The following is a 25,686-nucleotide window of genomic DNA, read 5'->3' as shown; positions in this document are numbered from 1 at the left end:
GCCGGAGCCCCGCCCCCGGAGCAGGCCGGCTCCAGCATCGGAGCGACGCGCCCCCTCGCGGCCCCGGGAGTCGGCGGGACAGGGTGGTGCCCTAGTCCCTCCGCCCCTCCAAGCCTCAGACTGCAATCAGGTGATTTCGGGTCCTAGCTACCCCGACCCGGCCTTCGCCCTCCTTTCTAAATCCGGTGTGAGCGCCGCGTTCCTTCCTGCCTCCTGAGGAAGGCGCGCCGGGCTTAGAGCCGGTGCTTCCCCAGGGACGAGGAGATGGAGGGCTTGAGGACTACTGATCAGCCGTTTGGAAGTCCCTCCCAGGGAGGGGTGTCCTCAGCGCGCCTAGGTCTCACAATGCCTTAGCACCAAGTCTCTGCTTTGTCGCTGTGGTGGACAAGTGTGGAGGACAAGGGACAAAATCAGGTCATACAGTCCAAAATGCAGCTTTGCTCCCCACCACACACACTCCCTTCCACCACTGGCTTCCTTCCTTTTTATCCTGAGTCTTTTGCATCTGTTCTATTTGAGCACTGCCTTCTGGACAACACTCAAACTTCTTTCAATCACTATCTTTTTGCTGTTATGTTGTCACAAAGGATTAAAAAAGACTATAAGGTCATATTCATAATAAATCAATCTATGTGTACACACGTATCTCCGGTTTTTTAAAAGCAGCCTGTTATGTAACCCTGTCCTCCCGCCTCAACCTCTGGAAAAAGGAGGGGGTGGGGCAGAAGGCTGATAAGGGTAGGGAATGAAAGCACGGGGTTTAGAGAACATGTCCTAAATCCTGAATGGTGGTGTAATCCCAACATACAGGAGGCAGGCTGGAGAAAGGTTAAGTTCGGATCGAAGAAAGAAAAAGCATCGTTGACCTTCAGCTTAATATTTAGCCCAGACTTCCAAATCTTTGGCATCCTTGCCATCCTGAGTCTCAGTGAAGGGCCCTGAGGAGGTGCAAACTCTCCACTGAAGCCTGAATCTAGGGGCACAGATATATGCACCACCAGACTTTGCTCTCCCCCCACCCCCAAGGTAAGGTCTCACAATGTAGCTTTGGCTGTTCTGGAACTACACAGACCAGGCGCAGTGATCTACTTGCCTTTGCCTCCCAGGTGTTGGGATTCAGAGCATGTGCCACCACACCTGGCCTTGTTTTGTTTTCTTAAAAAGTCTGGGTCTCACCGGCAGCCCCGACTAGCCTGAAACTAACCAGAGTAACCTAGCCTTCATTAACCCGTTCTCAGGTGTGCTAGAGGTAAGCCCAGTACCTAGTTCAAATCAAAAGCTGGACCCCAGGATTGGAGCACTTGTCCAACTTTTCCTTAAGCTGCATAGGAACATGGGGAAAGCAATGCCAATTGTACTTTTTTTGGAAGGGTGGTAGAGACCAGCTGTGGCCAGCACAGCCACAGTTACCTGGCTAATTAAGTGTATGGGGGAATATCCGCTTTTGATGACTGCAAGGTAGGGATACTTTAGACAATGCCAAAACTTTGTGATGAGTGGGTGCAGGCCTGGGTGTGGCACAACACAAGGTAAGGCTTCTTGCACGGTGGGAGGGAGTCTGCACGATCTTAGAAAGAATGACAGCATCACTGTATACAATAAACAAAAAGACCTGTATTAGGACATTTACACTCAGGGAAGAAAGAGGTATCTGTATCATCAAATATGGAATGTTGAAGAAATAGTTAAAATAAATAAAAGACTGAGCATGGCTGGGGCTGGCTCAGGCTGGGGGGGGGGGTCACAGAGGCCACTGTTTATCAGCTCCAGGCTGCAGAGGCCAACACCTGGCCTTATTGGCCTCCTCCCCGACAGCACAGCTGTAGGGGGACACAGAGAGTCTCTCAAGTACTGGAGTAGCCAGCAAGCTCACTCCCCACTCTCCTCACTTATCTCTGTGACAATGTCTATCAGGCTCTGGAGCCCAAAGATATAGCCAGCATCCTGGCCCTCATGCACCACACTGTCCTCGCCATACAGCCTGCAGGTGGTGTGTGCAAAGTCGATCATGCGCACATCCACTGAGCTGGCACCAATGGGCTTGTAGGCATAGGCACCAGCAGACTCATCAGCCGACTCTTCAGAGAGGTCCTCCAAGTCCTCGGCATCTGAGTCCAGCGTCACTTCTGGCCATTCTTTGCCATCATAAATGACCAGTAGGGAACTTGAGTAGAAGCGGTAGGATTCCTGTCGCTCCAACACAGCCTTGAGCTCAGTTAGCTTCTTGAGCACAGGGCCCAGGAGCTCCCGGCGCAGGTACCGCCCATTGTGGAAGAACTGGAAAAGTGCCTCCTTGAAGCCCTGTACCGAAAGCTTCCGCCCATGGTACTTGTTCATGAACATGAGCTGCCCAGTGACTGCCTGGTACACCTGTGGGAGAGACCAGCCAGTCAGGGTCAAAGAGCCATTTTAAGATGTAACACTGGGTGAATGAGGGTGATGTGACTAGCTGATAAGATAACTTGAGTGCATCAGTCACACAGGAGCACCTACCAGGATATGCCCCATCACCTAGGTTCAGTACTGTTCTCAAGCTCCCTATTCTGCAACTAGATCAACAGAGCTGGCTTAACTTTGTATCCTAGTACATGAATACATACATACAGACTCAGCCATCCAGACTAGCCTCTGAGAGCTCAAGTAGGCATACATGCTTTCTTTTTTAACCAGAAAGCAACAAACTCAGGTAAGGCCAGACCTGGATCATTCATTCATTCATTCATGTTTTTTTGAGACACGATTTCTCTGTGTAGCCTTGACTGTCCTGGAATTTGCTCTGTAGACCAGGCTGACCTCAAACTCACAGATATCCACCTGCCTCTGATTCCCAAGTACCGGGATAAAAGGCATGTGCCACCACTGCCAGGCTAAATCTGTTTTTGTTTTTGTTGTTTAATTGTGTGCGCACACATGCTGGAGATCAAATTCAGGACCTTATGTATACAAGGCAAACACTATCACTGAACTGTTATCTTCAGCTAGCTCAACTGTTTTGTTTTGGGTACCAGGGCATTGAACCCAGAATGTCATGCATGCTGGGATCACTCTCTACCAGCTGAGATGTAGCCCTACAAAAGCTGTTTTGTGTCTTTTTTTTTTTTAGATTTATTTATTTATTATGTATACATTGTTCCGCCTGCATGTGCCCCTGCACACCAACCTCATTATAGATGGTTGTGAGCCACCATGTGGTTGCTGGGAATTGAACTCAGGACCTTTGGAAGAACAGTCAGTGCTCTTAACCTCTGAGCCATCTCTCCCGCCCTGTTTGTTGTTTTAAATAAAGCAGACTGAATGTATTACAGGAAAAGTGGGGGAGTTTTAAAAGTTCTAAGGGAAAATTACCCCAAATTTGAACTCCTCAGCGTTTCAGAATGATATGCCACAGTGAAGTGACAGTCACTGGATACCCTAGAAGTATCTGAGCTCACTCCTCACCTGCATGCCACACACACGCACACCGATGACCGCAGACGTGCTCTGCTGACATTTTCTGATCTGGTTGGCTGCCTTCTCCTCTGAAGCATCATCGCCATGCTGGCGTGTGCCCATCTTGAGGTCCAGGACACAAGGCACCTCGTAGCGGGAAGTCAGATTCTCTAGTAAGATAAATTCTGAGTGGTTAAGGACAATACCCCAAAAGGAAGTGTGTGCACATAGGACTCAAGAAGCTTGGGCCCACAGGGCACGGCCACCCATTAGCTCCCTTCTCCCATGGAGGAAGCTCAGGGCTGAGGAGAGAGCCGAGGCACCCATTGCTTGGTTTATCAGGAAACTAGCCTAAGTACAGGAGCCAGTGTGTAGACTCAGCACAGGCCCATGGCCTCCAGCCAGGGGTACATATACCATTTTCCTGAACTCAACTTCGTAAAGGATCAGAATCTAACAGCACACTGTCTTCAATTATAAATATTAACAGCAAGTAAAATCAATAAATCCTGTAGGCTGAAAGAGGAACTATGAATAGGAGTATGAAAATATATTTTAATTTTAAATTACCTGTTTCCTAGCCAAGTCTAGAAGGAATGAGTAGCTCTCGATAATTTGACATAATGTGTAGCTCTGGCTGGCCTCAAACTTGCAGTGATCCTCATTCCTCTGGGGTCACAGGATGTATGACCATGCCTGGCTAGGAGTACCCAGACTGCTGCTCCACGACTCCCTACTTCTCGGAAACCAGTGCTTCCCAGAATAGAAATCAGTAAATTAGAGCCCACAATTGCATACCTTACAACCTAGGAATAGATTTTATACTTTTGGGGTGCAAGGGTTGGAAGCAGAACCTTGTACCTGCTAGGCAAGTACTCTACTACTGAGCCATAGCTTCAGTTTTCCTTTTCTTTTCTGTTTTTGAGATACATTCTCACCATGTAGACCTGGCTGGTCTGAAAAATGCAGTTCCACTTGCATCTGCCTCATTACTGCTGGGACTAAAAAGCACATGCTACTGTACCCAACCTAATTTTTTTTTAAATCAAGATTTCTAGCCATTATGGTGGCACATACCTTTAATTTCAGTCTTCAGGAGGCAGAGGCAAGAGGGCCTCTCTGAGTTCAAGGCCATCCTGACCTACATAGTGAACTCCAGGACATCTAGGACTACATATAGAGACCCTGTCAAGACAGAATCAAAGGGAGGGAAGGGGGGAGAGAAAGGGGGAAGGGGGGAGGGAGGGGAGTAAGGAAGGAAGGAAGGAAGGAAGGAAGGAAGGAAGGAAGGAAGGAACGAACTTATTTTTGTTTTAAAGTCTGTGCATGTGACTACACACCTAAAGAAGACAACTGATTCCAATTCCCTGAGCTGGAGTTACAGACAGTCATAAGCCAACTAGTTGGATGCTGGAAAATGATCTAGTGAACTCCGAAAGCAGTGTGTGCTCTTAGTCACCGAGCTATCTTTTCAGCCCAAGCTTGTTTTTTTTTTTATTTTTTTTATTTTTTGTTTTTAAAGACAGGGTTTCTTTGTGTAGCCTTTACTATCCTGAACTAACTTTGTGGAGCAGGCCAGCCTTGAACTCGAGAGATTGATTTTCCTGTCCCTAAGCGCTAGGATTACAGGTGTGTGACACCACAGCCTGCTAAGTTTTACATTTACATATATAATACTTTATCAAATATATCAAAATATACAATTACTTATGACCTAGGTAAGTGATGGTCAAGAATGGGGAAATGGCTTGTCATGGAGTCCTGATGACCATGTAAAATCTGAGTATGACGTTTAAGGTGAGACGTGAGGTGATGGTGAAGAATTTCCTACAAGTTCCTTGGCTGGACAGCCTGGAGCAGGTACACAGAAGTGTCAACAAGACACTGCCTTAAATACGGTGCAGATGAGGACTGACACTTGAGGCTGTTTCCCAATATCCACATGCATGCCATGGCATATACTTACCCTCACACACAAACATGTACACGTGCACCATACATGAAGATATCTTTAAAAGAAAGGCTTGTTTACAGTGACTAGCCTTCAAGTTTTATTAGAACATAGTCACACTAATTCATTTTTATTAACATCCATGGGTGTTGCTACAGTGGCAAGAGTTGTGACAATAGATTGCACGGCCTACAAAACATGCAATATTCACTAGTTAGCCCTTCACTGAAAAGGCTTACTGATCCCTGCCCTTAACAAAGGTGCAAGTTAATACGTGGGAAGCAAATATACAGGAAGAAAGACAACTAAAGATTGTCTGTTGGGGGAGCCTTTTGTGCGTTGTGCGAAGGTTGTCTCTGGATATTCAATTGTTGACTGCTGTACCGGCAGAGAACTGAGTAGAAGCCTTTTGGTACTGTTATTCCTATGGCCCATCACTAGTCTCATCTTCTATATCTGTTCCTTCATCACCTGCCTAACACAATATAGAACTGTATTTGATTGGCTTTAGTGAAGAGCTAACTGACGGCCAATGACTGGGCAGAAGGGGAAGGCATAAATTCTGGACAGAGAAAGGGTCTCTAAGAGAAGAAGGAGCCATGGAAAGATTCACCTGGGAAGGAACAGACTTACTGGGGCTGGCCATGTGGCAGGATGTAAGCCAGGATTAGTTAGGTCATTTAGGTTGAACAAGCTGAGAGTCTGCCCAGCTAAGACCTGAGCTTTTAAACATTAATAAGTCTCCATGCCTTTATTTAACACTGGAAATTCCAAAGGAAGCCCTGCTATCACTGTCAAACTTGAGACATTCAGGTAATCAGTAAAGACAACAGCTGCAGAGCTAGAGATATGGCGAGAGCGAGAGAGAGAGAGAGAGAGAGAGAGAGAGAGAGAGAGAGAGAGAGAGCTTCCCTAGTATGTCCAAGGCCCTGGGTTTGATCCCCAATACCACAAGCAAGGCTTAAAACACCCCATAATTGATAAAACTACATCTAATATGCCTAACTCATGCATTCAAAATGATGTTAGCATCTCACTGTGATGGACACCTTTGAAGGATTAGGATCCACTTATTCATCATTCCACAAACATCTAGTAATTACAAAAAAACCAAACACTTAATCTCTCTTTCTAACTGTACCTCAAGATTATTCCTTGTAGAATTCCAGCTAATGACTAACAAATTAGAAGACTGTCTGATGAAAAAGGTAGATTTAAAACAATAATGACTGAAAAATAAAGTTAAACACCATGCTCCTTAATGGACAACTGGAATCCCCAAAAGTTTTGCTCATAACAACTGAAGAACTGAACCTGAATCTGAACAAGCCTTTAGATCCAAATACCTACTTACTGTAAAAGACACCAAAGAGATGTACTCAGTAAGATCCAGGTCATGGGAAACTCTATGTTCTTTCTAATGTGCACATGCTGTGTTAGTGCAAAAGGAATCCAGATGTCAGGTACCTTGCTCTATCACTTCTCACCTCATTTTGTGAGATAGGTTTCTTCTTTGAACCTGGAGCTTACTGAGTGGCTACAGCAGCTGGATAGCACATTCTAGGGGTCCCCCTGTCCCTGCCCTACACTGATGGGATCACAAACCTGTGCTGTCATGCTGATTTTTTCTGTGGGTGTTAGGGGTCCAAACCCAGGTCTCTGTGCTTAGACAGTACAAGCCCTATCTGTAATCACAGAGACGTCTCCCTAGCCCTGACCTTGTTTACTCATTCTGATAAATTTCTGAGAGAGAAATATTTTAAAAGTCTCAAACACTTCAAATCCAACGCTACACATGAACTTCTGTCCTTAAACCAACCAATAATAAAAAGGCACTTATGGGCTGGAGAGATGGCTCAGTGGTTAAGAGCCCTGGCTATTCTTCCAAACGTCCTGGGTCCAATTCCCAGCAACCACATGGTGGCTCACAACCATCTAAAATGCGATCTAGTGCCTTGCTCTGGTCCACAGGCACACATGTAGGCAGAATGCTATATAAATTTAAGAAATAAATCTTTAAAAAAGGTCATTTACTGAGACAATTAGTGAAATAGGTACCCCTCCACCCCCCTTTTGAGAGAAGGTTTCACTGTGTAGCCCTGGACTAGGCTGGCCTCAAACTCAGAGATCCACCTGCCTCTGCCTACCAAGTACTGGAATTAAGGGTGTGACACCATGCTCAGTGAAATGGGTATTCTATAGTGAAGAATTACCATCCACTTTGAGATGTGAAATGGTATTGTTTTAAAATATCCTTATCTTAAAAAATATTTTTGTGGGTGTGTGTACACATGTTCATGCATGTACACATATGTGTGGAAAGCGGAGGTTGAAACTGTTGTCTTCTTTAATCACTTTCCATTTTACTTTTTTGAGACAGGGTCTTGCACTAAGCCTGGTCCTTAAGATTCAGCTAGAGTGGCTGGCTACTGAGCCTCGGGGATCCTCCTAACTCTGCTCCAATACTGGCATTACAGGTGTGTCTAGCTGTCAATGGATGCTGGAAATCAAATTGATTCTCAAGTTAAAATATTTTTACCTTTAGGGATACATGATAAGGTATAAACAGATAAAATGATACATCTCAGACTTGCTTCAGAATCAAATTTAGGGGAAAAAGACTATATGAACAAAGGTAGGTTACCTAAGCTAGTTCAATGGTAAGAGGATTTGTTTAGAGTACAATGCCCTGGGGCTGAATCCTCAGCATCAAAATATAAAAATAAGTCTCTAATTATCTCAAAAAATAAAATTAAAAAAAAAATGTCAAATGTGGACTGGAGCACTGGCTGCTCTTCCACATGAGTTCAATTCCCAGCAATTATAGATGGTTAGTGGCTCACAACCATCTATAATGAGATCTGCTGCCCTCTTCTGGCATGCAGGTGTACATGCAGACAGAACATTGTATACATATTAAATAAATCTTTTTTAAAAAATGTCTATTGTGAGGCACTGGGTATATGCAGATAGTCATGACACGAGATTGATTCAAGTAGGTTAACTGCCAATTCTGAGTGACATGCACTGAGGAATTCTATTTTTTAACATTTTTTTTTCCTACTTAAAAAAATTCTGAGGAATTTCAACCCATCAGCTAAAAAAAACAAAAACAAAAACAAAGAGACCCTGGGGGGAAAAGGGGAACAGTGAGATGGTTCAGTGGGTGACCCACATGAGGGAAAGACTCCTCCAAGTTGTTCTCCTACCTCCACACACACTGTGTGTACCCCTGAATGCAGCCAAATCCAACCCCAGGTTGGATTCCCAGAACTGCAAAAAAACAAAGTACGAGGCCAATGAATGATAATTTAATGGAGGGGGGCGGAGGATACTGGAAAAGAAAAAAGAAAAAAAGAACTTTCCTTGTGTACAGCTTGTATGGCAGACTCTCAACTGATGCAGGTTAAAACCTGGGATACATTCTGCAAGGGTCCATAAACACAGACACAGCAGCCTCCTAGCCACATAGGCTAAAGCCTGTCCAGTACATGATGGCTTCTTCATGAGGTTCTCACAGAACCCTTTACTCTCCCTCATCTGTACTCGACACCAGGTTTTATTCCCAAGGGAGGTGACAGCTGCCCAGTTACCACACATGGTTATCCTGGGCTCAACTCTAATACAGGGAAATTAACCATAGCTAATACAAAACAAAACCAAGGCCCATTAGATGGCTCAGTGTCACCAAGGCACCTGCCACCAAGTCTAATGATGTGAATTCAATCCTTGCACCTGCTTGGTGGAAGGAGAGAACTGACTCCTGCAAGTTGCCCTCTGACCTTCTCATACGTGCTGTGGTACACATGGGCACGCACATACCCCACACTCCCAAATGGAGCACTTTAGGCAGGTTGTAGTGGCAGACACCTGTACCCAGTAATCAGAAAAGAATGCTCTAGTCCTGCTGGGCTGTACAGAGAAACCCTGCTAATCTCAAACCAACTGCCTAACCCCCTACCCAAGCTCTTTCTTCACGCCCTCCTTGCTTCTTCTCCGCCCTTCACCCAGGGTAGAAATGCCTTATGACAAAGGATACTGTACTGGTTTCGATGCTTTGCGTTCTCCTTCATTCTCTGTAACTGTTGTTGATGACATTTCATGCTCCAAGGGTTATAGTGTTTAAGCTGGGAACTTATATTTCCTTTTTTTTCTACACTGTAGTATAAGACTTCAGATTTCTTTAGCCACTCAAATTCTTCTTCTAACTTATGGCTATAAAGAAATAAAAATTCAATAAATCATAATATATTATCAAAATTAAATATGGAAGAATAGTGAAACAACTTTTCAAGAGTGATGGAAATTTATTTGTTGTGCAATGTACATATGCTGTCCAAACTCACTGAGTATTTTAAATGGGTGCATTTTATCAGGTGTATACTTGCAGAAAGTTGATTAAAAATTTTAAAGAGGAAACGCCTACTACCCGTTTCTATAACAAGATGCAATAATGGCCTTTTCTCCCCAGCTTATGAAGCAGACAGCTTCATTCCCTCTTTCCAGGCAATATGGCTCCTCATCTGGTACATAAGGCCTCCTGACTCTGGAGACTGGAAAAGTGAATCGACATTGTGCCAGAATCAGCTAAGTTTACTTAACCACATTGCATACACTTTACACTTTCATTTTGTATTTTCTCAAGTTCTGCCAACCTATGGGTCTTTTTTTTTTTTTTTTTTAATTTTTTATTTTATGTGTATTAGTGTGAAGGTGTCAGATCCCTTGAAATTAGGGTTACAGACAGTTGTGAGCTGCCATGTCCTTGAACCTGGGTCCTTGGGAAGAACAGACAATGCTCTTTACCACTGAGCCATCTCTCCAGCCCCCCTGTGGGACTTCTAAGGTCCTGCCCACACATGGGGGCTAGCTTTTGTAGAGGCTAACTGATCATTCTGTTTCCCACCATTAAGCAAGCAACCTGAGGTAAAAGCATGGGCCCCGTCTGCCTGTGCCCTAGCACAAAGCAATTGTGGAAAGAATGAGTCAATTTCTTTTATAGCTGCCACTTCAGCTACGTATGCAAAATGGCATGTTATAACCCAGAGCCAATTAGAGACATCAGATATGTGGAACCAGCCGCCTAGTCACTTACATGAGTTCCTGGCTTCAGAGAACCAGGCTATAACCAACCCCCAACACTTCCTCTCAGTTTTCACCCACCTCTTCATCTTCTCTTCTTTCCGGTGCTGGCGCACCCAATCCTTGGAATTCTTTTCTGTTTCTAAAACATGTTTTTTGTTTGTCCATCTTAGCAGTTTACTTTTTGGTTCACAGTCTGAATTGTCTACAATGTCCACAGTTCCATGGTCCCCCTTTACTGGATACGCTATTAAACACAAGTTCCGGTCTTCATCTTCTTCAAAGCGCACTGATACCACACCTGAAATGGGGGTGAGGAGCATAAAGGACTTTTAATCTACAGAAAAATGCATTCTAGACGACATGATTGTAACATTTGTTTTGTTTCTTACCCTGTTCCTTAGTGTCTATGTTGCCAGAGGCCCCAAACTCATCTGCAAACCTAACAAATATCAAAACAGCTAGAAAAAAGTGACACCATACAAGACAAGCAATTAGGGAGCAAACATGGCCGAGAGGCTTCCTCTCTAATGCATTCAACAAGGGAAAGCAAGGGCCAAAGAATTACAAGACACATTTTTCCATCATTGAAAATGTTTATTAATTTTTATGTAACTCTTCTAATCCCAAGAGAGACACAAAAACATTGTTCTATATAGCTTATGAAAATATTTATGCCCTAAACAGAAACTCCGACAGTCTGGAGGCTTGCTTTAAAGCAGAGCCTGAATGCAGGGAAACACAGATGTGACCTCAGGTAAAGGCGCTGAGGGGTGAGGGAAGACTGGGCAAGCAAAGCAAAATAAATCAGCAAACAATCCACACAGCACAGACGCCCTGGCAAAGGCTTCCAGTAACACCTACATGTTGGGTGAGCCAAGCCTTTGTCCTTCTCAGTTATGCTTTTATTGTTTTTGTAGTTTGTGTCACAAAAGAACAAAATGAACACCAGCAGATGAGAGGGAGGAACACAGACACATGGTAGCCTTGGAAGCAGCTCTCCCTTTTTGAGTCTCTAGGACCTGCCATGTGTAACTGGACAGTCTTTGAGGAAGGGGCTGTCAGGTGGGAGCACTTCAGCGGTGCCGACGAGCGCCTTACAACCGACTGGCTGAACACCTTTCCTCCTAGGCCTCTCTGCCCCACGATCACTCAATCTGCTCAGTCCTTGCTGCCCGCCCGCTTGCTTGCTGCAGGGGAATGCGTGCTTAGAGAGAGACGACACTTCTGAGGTGGCACCAGCTCTGGGCGCAGAGGAGCGGGAGGGGGGGTGTCAGGGGACCACACTTCCCTGTGGGCATAAGGACGGACCATGGGGGTAAAAACGGGGCAGGGGTAGCCAGCTAACAAGGGAACTTTGGCTTTGTCCTGGAAAAAATAACAGAAAAGGACCAAGTGAGGGTCCCCAACACCCCCAGTCCCACCACATGCATTTCCAAAGAGAGAGGTAACCCAGTCCACCCTGTCTTTAAAGAACAATGTTTCAACTGTCCCAGAAGAATCTAAGTAGTTCTAGTCTTTTTTTACACCTGGTAATGCACATTTTAAATTAATGTCTTAGTGAGTTCTCTTCTGATTTACGAAAGGTTTCCCCCCACTCCCCAGGAAAGACCACACCACGCTGGCAGTTGCCAGTCCCTCAAAGTGTATCATTATAAAAAGAGAAAGTCCCTACATGTGAATCAAAGGGTTGCCTTCACACAGCAATTCTGGGGACATTCCGTAACAGCAAAGGGCTTGAGCTAATCAGTACAATCCTCCCACTCCTGCATTCCATCTGACTCAGCCCCACTCCAAGCCTACCTAATCACCAGGGCTTCTGGCTTCCTGGAGGACAAAAAGCAGGCAGGAAGAATTCTGGGTAAAATCCTTCTAAAGTCTTCCCCAACTGTCCCCGTATGGGGATTATGGGATACCTTGAGCAAGAGACACCTGAACATAAAAAATGACTATACTTCCACCAAAAATACTCAAAGCAAAACAAAACAATTGAGCAATCTTACCAGGGCTTGAAAACTGAGGGTGTGAGGTGCTGGGCTGAGGGCCAAGGGGAGGAGGAGGGAAAACAAAAGGGTAAATGGGAAGGGGTGAGGGGCTCCCAGGACTGCTGCCAGGGCCTTCCACTGCCAAAATCCCTTCCGTCTCACCAGCCTGTCGACCCCTCTAGCAGCTGGGGGCTCACCTTTGTACTGGGGAGTGAATTTGCGCATCTCCGCTGGGAGGGTCTCGTAGAACTGATGCTCCCTCGGAACCAGGGGCTTGCACAGGGTTGTCTCGTTGAATCGGAGAACACACGAATGGCCCCCAACCTGGTGGACAAAGGGCTCCAGTAGGACGCCCTTGGTGCGGGGCTCCACATCCATGGTCCTGAAGGCTGGGCTCATCCTCCGGACACAGGCAGCAGGGAGAGAGGGGAGGCAGCGGGGTCCAGCGGCCAGTGCGTCCTCCGTTTACTGTCTGTCTTTACGTTCGTCTGTTTGATCTCTGCTCCTCGGTTTGTGCAGGCCAGGACACTCTGGTGGAGGCAAAGACAATGATGACATGAGGTTTGAAAGTAGCCTGGGAACTGCAGTCACTGGCCTCAGCAGGAAGACAAACAGCCTGAGCTCACGTAGGGTTCCGCCCACACTGCCTAACCCTGCCCCGCCTTCTTCCAGAAAAGACAAACATTGGGAGAAGGAGGGGGAGTAGGGGCGGGACAGATACTGACAGGCAGTCTGGGCTCCAGGGGCCCCTAAACTGCCAAACTCGACCATCACAGCATTAGAAAGCCACAACAGCAGGCAAAACACAAAGCCACAATGGCGTAAAAGCACAATTTCTAACACAGTATTCAGATAAAACCTTACCATTTTCTAATTAAGGTTGTCATGCTTAAAGGTAAATAATGTCTAAGTTACCCTGCTAATTAGATTTTTATAAAGTGCATTTTAACACAGGGAAAACCAACTTACGCACTGTTTAATAAGACTCCCTCCCTCCAAGGTGCCCACAACACTGCCCCTTGCCAAAGCCAAAGCCAAGCCCCATTAACCTTATTAGCAATGGAGCTCTGAACCTGCTTTAATGATTAACGTCCGTATCTAAAAACAACTGATTGAAGCTCACTAAATCCATTTAAAAAGATACACAGTGTTCTAGGTCACCAACTATTTTATCAGCTCTATCCTGACGGCTAAAAGCTGAGGCACAGCTTTAAAGCAAAGCTGAGCTCCTGGGGCAGTCAGGGCTCTCATCCACCCCAGAGTCTGCGTTCTCAGAGCACCCACAGCCACAAAAAATGCACACACAGTGTGTGTTCAGCTAACTGTTTGATGGCAGGTCAAGCTAGTTCTGTTCCCGGACTGTAACTTACAAAGGCAGTACCCTCATGACTCTATCACACCAGCTTTCAGAGACCGCTCAGAGGGCTCGCTGGGCAAGAGCTGCAGTTTCCAGGCCTTCTCACGGAAGCGGAGGTAATGAGAAAGAGCCTGCTGCAGGTGTGCCAGCTGTGCTTTACCATAGTAAGCACCTACCGTGGCACAGGCCATACCGTGGCACTTCTGACTCGGCCCTCAGGACATTTTGTAAGGCAGACACCACCCTCTTCCACATAATATGGGGAGGTTAAGAAACCTCCAGAAGGAGTGTCCAGACAGAGAGCCCCAGCTCCTAGGCGAACCCTAGACTGCTACTGCCGGTACTGCTACTGCTACTGCCGATACAACCTTCTCTAGGACCTAAGGCCTCAGGTGCTCCTGCCCAGATTTGGCATTTCAAGTATTCACACGGGACATTTAACTTGTCCCATGAGAGGCTCTCATCCAAAACTTCTACCTTCTTTTTTAAAATAATTTAATTGTTTTTATTTTATATACATTGCTGTGTTGTCTGCATATGTTTGTATGAGGGTGTCATTCCCCGAAACAGGAGTTACAGACCAACCATTGTGAGCTGCCATGTGGGTGCTGGGAAATGAACTCAAAGAACAGCCTCTGAGCCATCTCTCTAGCCCCAAAATTCTTATTTTCTACATAGGTAACATCTTTCTGGAGATGTTAAGTTGGTGTCAATATATTTTTCCCTTTCTGTTGTTGCTTGGTGGTCATTTCTTCTTTTCAGAGAGAACCTAACTGAGAACTCAACAATGATAAATTCGTAAGCTTTCCTGTGTGTAAACAGAGTCCTGATCTCACCTGACATTACCTTCTTTCTTGTCTCTATTATACACCTCTCAGGAGGACATACCCTGAGAAAAGTCCCAAAATCACATAGGCAATCAGACTAAGAAAGCATACATTCCCTGACACAGTTTGAGCTTGCTATAGCAAAAGAGTCTAACCTATTCCAGTGCTCTCTTCCCCATGAGGCAAGCTGTTATACAGTCTCAAAGAATAGAAAGAATCACACATTCTAGTATACCAACCACCTCTCCTCTCTTCAAAAGATGGGGCTCTGTTATGCCTCAGCCCTCAAGCTCTTTCTGTTCTATAGACTTCCTGAGAAAGCAATGCCAAAGGAAAGCTCCTGACTCATGGTCAGCCTGCTGGTATCACACAGGTCAAGGACCATACTTACTACACAATCAGTACAACATTGCTCCCCAATGCCCAGGCCTTGGAAACACAATCCAAAGTCTTTGTCAAGATATAAAACTGCCTTCGCTCTAGCAGCAATGCTAGGCACCAGGCATGCCCCACGGCTGGGAGGCTGGGGGCAGGAAGACTGCTGCAAATTTAAAGCTAGGTTGAACGAAACAGTTTTTCAAGTCCCTTGAAACCATTTTTTCAAAAAAAAGAAATGGCTCAACACCGGCCCCATAAGCCCAACATACAATACAAATGACCTGAGTTTGGTGGAAGGAGAAACAGATTCCACAGAATTGTTCTCTGACCTCGACATCTGTGCCTATACAAATACACATACACTAATAATAATTTTTAAACACTAACCTCAAAAAGGACTGCAGCAATAACTAAGTCGAGCCAAGCACTTGAATAAAATCCCAGAACCTAGTGGGGATGTGGGGAATCATGCTTGTAATCCCAGTGCTGGGGAGGCTGAGACAGGATGGTTCTTGGTGCTCAATGGCCAGACAGCCTAGCCTTATCAGTGTACTCCAGCACAAAGCCCTGCTGTGAAAAACCAAGGTGGACAATCCCCTGAGGAATAACATCAAGATTGACCTATAAAATCTGTACTCACATGCACCTGTACATACATATGCATTCATATAAACACACATGCAAACATGTGAGGCACCAGTGCAAGACACACAGACACACAGACACACACACACACACACACACAATATACTACTTAAATGTATTCAACTAAGAAGAATATCTTTCCAGGTATCTCTCCATCTATCCCTCCACTGAAAACTTTCAAATGGTTCCAAAGCATCCCTATACAGTGTAATCCATGGTGTAGACAGAGGCTGAAAGGCCCAGCAAGACTCCCTACTTCCTCTCCAAAGTGTGCATTAGTTGCTAGACATAATATGACAACTTTGCCACGTACCTCACCCAAAAATTTCTCTCTCTTTCTCTCTATGTCTCTGTCTGTCTGTCTGTCTGTCTCTCTCCAGGGTTTCACTGTATAGCTCTGGCTATCCTGGAACTCACTATGTAGACCTGGCTGGCCTTGAACTCAGAGGTTCACTTGCCTCTGCCTCCCATGAGCTAGGATTAAAGGTGTATGACAACATGCCCAACTTCACCTAACTCTTGAAGTTCATGTACAGTGATATTCTTAAAAGAATCATCATCTTGGGTAGAGGTGGGAAAAACAAGCCTCATTCTTTCCTGAGCCAAATCTAGTGACAGAACAAATTCCCAAGTGTGAGGTGGAATAAGGAAAGCGGTTAGCCTTTGGTGAAGGGAAGCAGACTTTGCTACTCAACTGCTTGTGGAGAGACTCCAAATCCTTGGTCCTTTCCTCTGTGGGGGATCATTTTCTGGTCTGTGAAGTGAGACTTCCAGTAGACCTCTGCCCCTTCAGTTGTAACCAAACAATGAGCAGAAACTGATAGGGTTTGTTTATCTGTTTTGTTTTTGATAAAACATCCCACATAAGTTCTGTTCTGCAGTTCTTTTGCTCCAGTTATGTTTAACTTTGAAACATGAATTTAAGAGCGACTTCACTGAGCAACAGGTCTCACCTTTAGAAGCAGTAAGAAGGGTGCCTCTGTTCTACCGTGTACTTTCCCAAGCAACACAAAGGCCACCAACTTTCTCCCCTGAGACCTCAGAAGGCAGAAAAGCCCAAATGAACCACTTCTCTGCTTCACTTGCTTCTCCCTGCTCCACATGCAGTCTGAGCAGGATGTTACTAATTTTTTTTTTCTGATAAAGTAGAATCTTGCTGTATAACCTAAAACTTCCAGCAATCTTCCTGCCTCAGACTCTAAAATGTAGTTAAAGGCATGTGCCACTGTGCCCAGCCTGTTAGTGCTTTAGAAAGACTAAGGTCAGGTTTTTGGGAGCCCTGGATTAGCAATGGTTACTGTAAAGCTCTTCCACTCTGGAGAGACCAAGAAAACCTACAAAATACTAGCTTCTGATTTAGCAGCTGTTTTAGCTTTCCACCTTGCTCACAGTTTTGTGACAAGAAAGTAAAAGCAGAATATGACCATCCTAGAACAGGACAGACAATAGCTCCACAGCCCCCTCCGAGATCAATTAACCATCAGTTTAAGGACCTGCTTCAGGCTGGAGAGATGGCTCAGAGGTTAAGGGCACCAGTTGCTCTTCCAGAGGTCCTGAGTTCAATGCCCAGCAACCACATGGTGACTCACACCATCTATAATGAGATCTGGTGCCCTCTGCTGGTGGGCAGGCAGAACACTGTATACATAACAAATAAAATAAATATTAAAAAAAAAAAGAATCTGCTTCAACAGTGCCTTATCATTCTTTTTTTATTTTTATTTTTTTTTACTACTAATTACACGCCTTATCATTCTTAATGAGGCTTTTTTTGTTGTGCTTTGTTTTTCAGTACTGCAAGTTAAACACCTGATACTGAAGCCCCTGGGCTCTTAGCTCACTCCTTCAGAATTTACTTAATGAGACAACAATGGGGCCCACAGGAACCACTTACTCCACCTCAAGAAAAGCCCCAGGGTCAAGTAGTCATTGGGGATTATGTGAGATACCACAGCCTCTGGAAGAAAACAACCCTTTCCACTCAAATGTCTACAATGAGCCCTGGGGGAACCACTGACATCTGCCCCATACACCTGGCACACAGTCCACAGCTACACTAGCAGGGCCAGTCACCACAACTCTTCCACACTGCCGTAGGAGTACAAAGCCACACAAACCACAGTGACAGAACAGGTCAGCAGCAAGCACACAGGCCAAAGCAGAGGACAGGGTTGACTGAGGCCCCAGAAACTTTGAGGGGTAATAACTTGAAGAGTATGTTACTCAAATAAATCTGCCAAGCTCATCAAATCATGGACTTAAATTGGCTCTCTGCCTGGTAGTGGGTGGTGCAACACCTTTAGTCCCAGCACTTGGGAAGCAGAGGCCAGCCTGGCCTACAGAGTGAGTTCCAGGACAGCCAAGGCTACACAGAGAAACCCTGTCTCAAATAAAATAAAAAAACTGCCTCTCTTTGAGCAGCTTCAGGCATACACACCAACGTCAGCCTTTTTCAGACTGGTGTGTGCGTGCGTGCGTGCGTGCGTGTGTGTGTGTGTGTGTGTGTGTGTGTGTGTGTGTATGTGCGTGTGTGTGTGTCAAAATGCTGCCCAGGCTAGCTCTGAAGTCACAATCCTCCAGAATAGCTTAGCCAGTATCAGAAATATATACCATCACATCCAGCTTTCAACTCATTATTCAAGAACCACATACTGGTTTTTCCTACTCACAATATCCACAGTCACATCTGAGTCTTGAAAGAAAGACAGGGAGGTCCTACTGTGTTACCCATGCTGGCCTCAAAGTGGGCTCAAGTGATCCTCCTGCTTAAGCCTCTTGAATGGATGAGACTAGTTCAGATGTCACCTGAACCCTTTCTGAGCTACACCACCCCAGACATACCCAGTGATGTACCGTGTTTTATTCTCTCCTCCTTGCTTGTCACCACATAACATACTATATTTATACCGTCTGTCTCCTTTTCTCACATCTGCTTGAAAACAAATTTCATAAATTGTTTTGAGATAGTCTCTCTATGCAGCCTTGGTTGGCCTAGAACTCGATATACAGACTGTCCCTGAACTCTGAGATCTCTCTCTGTTTGCCTCTGCCTCAAAGTGCTGGGATCAAATGTGTGCACCACCATGACAGCCCAGAATTGTTTTTAAAAAATATTTTCTATGTATGAATTGCGTGTGTGTCTGTGCATCACGTGCAAGCACAGAAGCCACAAGAGTGTGTTGGATTTTCTGGGACTGGAGTGGAGTTACAGAGGGTTGTGAGCCATAATGTGGGTACTGGGAATTGAACTTTGGTCCTGTGGAAAGCAGCCAGTGCTCTTAACTGCTGAGCCATCTCTCCAGCCTCAGACATAAGTTTTTGGTTCTTTGGTTTCCTCTTGAATCTTCAGAATACCAAACAAACAAGACAAGTAACAACAAAACCCACCAGCATAGAATAGGTGCTCCACAGAACTGCCTCAAATTACTACTGTATCACGTGTACCTATCACCACAGATCACAGGACGCAGAAGGCCCCAGTGAGTGTATCATCTTGGCCACAGCAATCACACAGTGAGCACAGCTGTTAAAGTGCGGCATGCTACACATTTTACAAATCCTCCAAACACAGACCAGTGCTTATTTTGCATGTATTATTGCCACCTTATCAAGTCCAAATTAACTGAAGTATAAATGCAGACACTTGCACCTGAATACTCATCTAGGACTTACTGGTATGGAAACCTTCCATGGAAATAAAACCTAAGCTCTCGGTGTTTTTTTTTTAAAGACAGGATCTCACTTGTAATTCTGGCTGGCCTCAAACCAAAACCCACTATGTAGACCAAATTGGGCTTAAACAAGATCTACCTGCCTCTGTCTACCACCTGATCCCCCACCCCAAGTGCTCAGATTAAAGGCATGCACCACCACACCTGGTTTTGGGTTGTCAGACTTTTTATTTATATATTTATTTTGTTTTTGTATTTTCGTGTTGGTTTTTCAGGACAGGGTTTCTCTGTGTAACAGCCCTGGCAGCCTTGGAACTCACTTCGTAGAGCAGGGTAGCCACAAACTCAGAGAGTCGCCTGCCTCTGCCTCCCAAGTGCTGGGACTAAAGGTGTGCACCACCACTGCACAGCACATTTTTTATTTTTTGAGACAGTCTCACTGTGTAAACCTGGCTGGTGTTAAACTTGCAGGGATCTGCCTGTCCCTGTCTTCTTTGTGCTGGGATTATAAATGTATGCTACCACACCTGGCCAAAACTCAGATTCTTAATGTTATGACAACTAATCTTTTAGAAAATTCTTTCTTGTGGATCAAGACAACTGTTGAATAGAATCACACCTTAAAATGTGACTGTGGTGTTCCTATTCTATTATACTTTAACACAAACAAATAAACTAGAATTCAGAAATTCTTTACTAATCACAGAGACTCAAGGATATCAGGTTGTTCTAATGTCACTGAAAGCTACTCATATTTTGCAGGTAAAGTAAAGCAATGCCATGAATTGCTCTCAAGTACATACAACAAACCTCTCTAGCATATAATAAATCTGTCATGAAACCTTAGACTAGGTGTCTCATCTCATTACCTAAGTTTCCACGGAAGCTAGTCAACAAATGGTATACAATCCATGATAAAAAGGAATATAAAGAAGGAATTTCAGCAACCTGTAGGCATGGTGGCACACACCTGTATCCCAGCATTTGGGAGGCAGGAACAAGAGGACTGACACAGTTGAAGATCAAGCAGAGCTACAGAGTACAGAATGAGACTTGTTCTCAAACAAAACACACACACACAAACTATGTAATCTCTATCGTCTGAACTATAAAGACTTACAAAGAGTACTAGCCAGCAGGTGTAGTGGTGACTCTCAGAAGGTGAAGGCAGGAAGATCTAGAGTCAGCAGCCAGCTTGGGAGTGAGGGGCCAGTCTGAGCTACATACCAAGACCCAATCACAAAAAAAAAAAAAACAAGAAAAAGAAGAAAGGAGAAAAAAGAAGAGAGGCAGAATAGGTAGGTATCAGCTTATGTCACAACAAACTGTCCATTTAAAATGTTGAAATGGAGCTGGCAAGATGGTTACGTGTAGGCTGGAGAGATGGCTCAAGCAGTTAAGAGCAGTGCTACTCTTCCAGAGGACCTGGGTTTAATTCCCAGTCATCTTACAACTATCTATAACCCCAGTCTCTGGGAATGGACACTCTCTTCTGGCTTCTGCAGGATACACACATACATACAAGAAAAACACCCATGCACATAATTTTTTTTTTTTAATGTTTAAAAGATGGTTCAGTGGGTTAAGGTATTTGCAGTTACTGTGACTACCAAGGTTCAATTCCTGGAACCCAAACAGTATAGACTGACCTCCTTAAATTGTCTTCTGACCTCCATATGCGTGGAATATTTAAAATTCCTTGAAATTCTCTCCAATTCTGAATATACGTTACCTTTTTACATCAGGAGCGATTGTAGCCAAGGATAGCCTTGAACTTGCTAGCAGCTGAGGATGACCTTGAACTTTTGATCCTCCTAAATCTACCTCCTGCATGCAGGGATGATATGTGAGTACCACTATACTCAGTTTATGTACACTGGGGGCTGAATCCAGGGCTTTATACACTACTAGCAGAGCTACATTCCCAGCCACTTTCTGTTTTTGAAACAGAGCCTCCCTCCCTACGTCACTCAGATTGACCTTAAAATCACCATTTTCCTGCTTTGGCCTCCAGAGTGCTAAGATTATAGGCCTGAACCACCATGAGCTCCTGTTTATCAACTATTCCAACAACTCTCTGGGAGAGGCACTGATTACTGTCCTTACAGGTGTGGACATGAGGCACTTATCATCCAGGTCTCATCACAGGAAAACAACAGGTACCTCTAATCAAAGACTCGCTGCTAAGAGCAGAATCATTCTACCTCAGTGGAGTCACAACTTCTTGGCTGGCTCTAAGGTTTTCCCCATACCAAAGCAGGCCATGAACCTCCAGGAGTGACAGAGACAATATAGACTCTTATCTTGGGCTCCAGAACTGTGTATTAATTTTTACCATTGATAGCATTTTCTGCAAGTTTTTTTATTAAAAAAAAATGTGTATACCTGTGCCACAAGCATGTGCACCTATGCATGGAAGCTAGAGGATCATGGGTGACATCCTAAGAAATGCTAGCTACCTCCTCTGAGATATAGTCTTTATTGGCTGGGAGCTAATGAATTGGGCTGGAATGGCTTAGCATCAAGCTTCAGTGAGCTTCTGTCTTCATCTCCCCACATCAACCTGTGTGCTGGGGATCAAACTCATGTCCTTATGCTTACAAAGCAAGTGCTTTAACAACAGAGCCACCCCTCCCCATCCCTTATCCCAGATTTAATATTCATCTGAGTCATCCAACAACAATGCCAAGGGGCAAATAAAACTGCAAGACCTCAGGTGCCTCTGTCCTCTAAAACCACAAGCAAAAGCCAGTCACTCTATTTCTGTTTTATCAGACCAGTCTCTGGAAAAGAAGGCTCCAAGACTGAGACCAAGAAAAGGATGAGCTTTTTGACCTTCCTATGTTTATCAGAGTAACCTGCTGGAATTATAGACGTTTAGCAACTTTAAAAGCTCTATACATCCATGTAAATAAATTTAAGCCAGGCCTACCTGCTGCTGTACACCTGTGATCTTGCACTCAGAAGGCAGAGGCAGGAGGACTGCCACAAGTTCAAGGACAGTCAGTGTAGACAGTGAGATTCTGTCAGAGGAAAAATAAAAAAGCTAAAGCAATGTTCAGCAGTTAAAGCACATAATACTACCCTTACAGAGGGCCTGTGTTTGTTTCCCAGCACCCATACTAAGCAGCTCACAACTGCCTTTAACTTCAGCTCCAGATCTGACATCTGTGACCTCCTCAGGCACCACCCACTCAACCTCCAACACAAGTACACACAATCAAAGAGAATAAATCCTTAAAAATTAAAAGTAATATTAAGAATATTAAAATTTTGTTTTAATTTTAAAAATTGACTTCTGGCTTCTAGAACTGTGGGGAAGTATGTTCCTGTGAGTGCCTTCAGTTGTTTAACCAACAAAACCAACAACTTCCTTTAAAACTGTAAACACCAATTCTAAATTATTGATTGTGGTGTATGATATGGCCCCTTAACCAAAACATCAGACTTTCTTATAGCTACAAGTGTTTACACCGAGAACTTTTCAATCTTAGAGCCAGTTACTCCCTCTGAAAAATTCTTGTGGGATGCTGAAAACTGCTGTGTGCGCCACTACTGAGCTGCACCCTCAGCCCCAGTTAGCCCTCTTTAAAGGCAATTCCCTGTCTCTAATTGCCACCTCCTTGGTGACAAACACAGCTGTTACCATCTCCGAACAGAAAGTGTACAACATAGGAACACAGACATGGAACCTCTCAGTCATCAAAGTTGCTCTGAGTCTCAAGCTAAGAAAATTTTGTAACCTGGAGTCACTGTTCTCTCATGTGCCCCTACGTGACAGGCCATTAGCTTCAATCAAGACTCTGTGCTCTCTGTCTTCAGCACTTCCCCTCGTCCCAAATCTGAAACGGGTACCAAAATGATGTAGACTTCATGGAGAGTAATACAACCAGGGCAACCCAATATGCTTCAGCCAGCACCCCCAGTGAGCAAGGACAAGCCCTGCGCTGCACCTACGCCCTAACAGCTCTAACAACCTTGTCTGGGTCTTCTCAAGACCTCCTCTAGGCAAATTCTACCTGAAGTTCTCTGTCCAGTTGCTTGTTTGTTTTTAAGCTTACAGCACCCGCATTCCCAGTCACTCTCCCATCCAAACACTAAACAGGCCAGACCCTACTTAACTTCCAAGATCAGGCACGTTCACAGTGGTATGGCTATAGATATCGGTCCAGTTTTTATTACTCATTCACTCTGCCTGAGGGCAGTCAGTTTTCTTCCAGGAACAAACCAGCAAAAAATGAGCCAGTCTTGGGAGAAAACTCCTAAGACTGTACCAATCACAGCACTATGTCCTAATACAGAACCTCCTGCCAATCATCCTTCACAAATCCTGAGATTTTTAAGCCATCTGTAACGTCTACTCCAAGGAAATAAAATCCAACTATATTCATAGTCTGAGTAAAGGTCACACTGATCAGCTTCAAATCACCTCCTTGTGAGGACAGCAGTGGGTTCCAGAAAGAAAACCAAACTTGAGGATGAGGGGTGATTAGCAATAAAGCACTTCCCCTTTACCATCTCACCACTCAGTGTCCATATGTGCTCCTTTATTCATTCATTCATCCATCCATTCATTTACCCATCCATCCCCGTTCTCTCATCACAAAGGAGCTTACATAACTTCCAATGTAAAAACACTCTTTGAGAAACAAATACCATTTCTGCCCTTCCTTTCCTAGGCCTTACTTGATCTATTAGCCACATCTATGGATATCTAGGCCACTGAACCTGTGAGCTGGTACCCTAACAAGGTTTGTACTCCCAAGATGGCTCAGGACTTTACCCTGGGCTGGGCTTAGAGTTTTCAATGTAGATGTAGCATCCCAACTAAGCAATGATGTCATCAAGCATGAGGTCTTGGGAAGGTGCTCTTACTTTGCCCTTCACAAATCTTACAAAGAGCAAAGGAAGCAGAACTGGCATCCCCACAGTCAGATATGGACACACAGGAAGAAAGCTGCAAATGGTGCGGCATGGTGGTGCATGCCTTCCCCAGCACATGGGAGGCAGGGGCAGGCAGATCGCTGTGAGTTTGACGGCAGCCTGGTCTACAAAGCAAGTCAAAGACAGCCAAGGCTACACAGAGAAACCCTGTCTCCAAATACAAAAAACCAAAACCAAACAAAAACCACATTTAGGTGACAGAAAGTATAGTGGTACACACCCACAGTCCCAGCACTCAAAAGGCTGACATGATCTCTTAAGTGAGACTCCATCTCAAAATAAAGTGCTGGGTGTGGGTGCATGGCAGGCAGATCTCTCTAAGTTCATCCTTCCTGGTTTACATGGCAAGTTTAGCCAGGGTGACACAGTGAGACTTGGTCTCAAAACGCTCAGCTATGTTAAAAACTTTTATTGTCTCTAGCAACCTATTTCAAAAAATAAGTAAAATTAAAATGTGAGTAGAGAGAACAGTTAGAGAAAGCATTGCTATCCAATGTTCATTTTATACTTACAAAACAAAAACAGTCTATTACTCTCATAAAACAAGCAGTGAAGGGTGATGCAATATTTTTCCATTTCTCAATGGAGCCGAAACAAGTGTTTGCAGCCCATAGGGCATCACATTTCTGTGTGTGCAGCTGGAGTTTGGAAAGGCTGTTGGCCCTGAAACAGTCCCAGCTAGAAGAGAAACATGAAGATCAAGACAAGGAGTGGTGCTGTGGGCTGGTATGGAGGGGTTTAAGACAGAGTGATATGGCCCACAGAGTTGGGGCCATAAGTACTACAGGGTCAACAGAGAAAAGGGAGCATCACTCATAAACCCAGCCTCTTGAGGCCCAGCCCTGAAATCAGCGGCACTCACTACCAGGCCAGGGGTTTTGCTTTTTGGTCTATAACACATTTAATTCTATTAAAACACAAGCTTTATTCTTCCTTCTTTAGGTTTGAACTTCAACAATTTTTTTCTTCCTTTCCTTATCCCTTTGTCTAAGACAGACTCGTGTTACATAGCACAGGCTGGCCTTGAATGCAAGGCAATTTTGCTGCAGCCTCAGCTGAGAGATTATACTGAGTGTTATCACCACATCTGGCTTTAGACAGAGTGGTAAAAAAAATTTTTTTTTTATTGAGTGGTAGGATTAATGGATACATAAATACTAATATTTTCTCATTTTGATCAACTGTGAATTTCTGCTCTAAGTATTAAGAAAACTCCAAAGTGAGCAGAAAGTTTTGTAAACCTTCCATGACAGAGCAGACAGAAAAAGTTGGCCTCCATGATCCCAATTCCTTATGAGGTAGGAGGATGAGAAACTCAAGAGCTACCTAGGACAGAGAAGTCAAGACCAGTCTGAGCAGTCACCAGAGTTGTTACCAAAAAAAAAAAAAAAAAAAAAAAAAAAAAAAAAAAAAAAAG

At 44.5% G+C, this 25,686-nt stretch overlaps 1 protein-coding gene and 1 non-coding gene across 2 annotated transcripts in view; one reads left to right on the top strand and one right to left on the bottom strand.

The window, feature by feature from the left end:
- Positions 1-1,594: 1,594 nt before the first annotated feature.
- Positions 1,595-25,686, bottom strand: part of Ip6k2 (inositol hexakisphosphate kinase 2) — a 26,358-nt gene continuing 2,266 nt past the window's right edge. The window contains exons 2-6 of the mRNA XM_055629653.1: positions 12,645-12,977; positions 10,544-10,763; positions 9,420-9,595; positions 3,439-3,614; positions 1,595-2,370 (exon numbers count right to left, since the gene is read on the bottom strand). Coding sequence (XP_055485628.1) covers positions 1,870-2,370; positions 3,439-3,614; positions 9,420-9,595; positions 10,544-10,763; positions 12,645-12,846 — 1,275 coding nt within the window. The 5' untranslated portion in view covers positions 12,847-12,977 and the 3' untranslated portion in view covers positions 1,595-1,869. The remainder of the gene's footprint in view (positions 2,371-3,438; positions 3,615-9,419; positions 9,596-10,543; positions 10,764-12,644; positions 12,978-25,686) is intronic.
- LOC129693216 (small nucleolar RNA SNORA28) lies at positions 14,735-14,840 on the top strand. Its single transcript, XR_008722840.1, has one exon. It is a non-coding gene; the product is annotated as a small nucleolar RNA SNORA28 (small nucleolar RNA).

This window comes from Psammomys obesus, unplaced genomic scaffold (genome assembly GCF_907164565.1).
Source record: "Psammomys obesus unplaced genomic scaffold, mPsaObe1.curated_primary_1811, whole genome shotgun sequence".
Lineage (NCBI taxonomy): Eukaryota > Metazoa > Chordata > Mammalia > Rodentia > Muridae > Psammomys > Psammomys obesus.
This window is presented reverse-complemented; position numbering and strand designations above follow the sequence as displayed.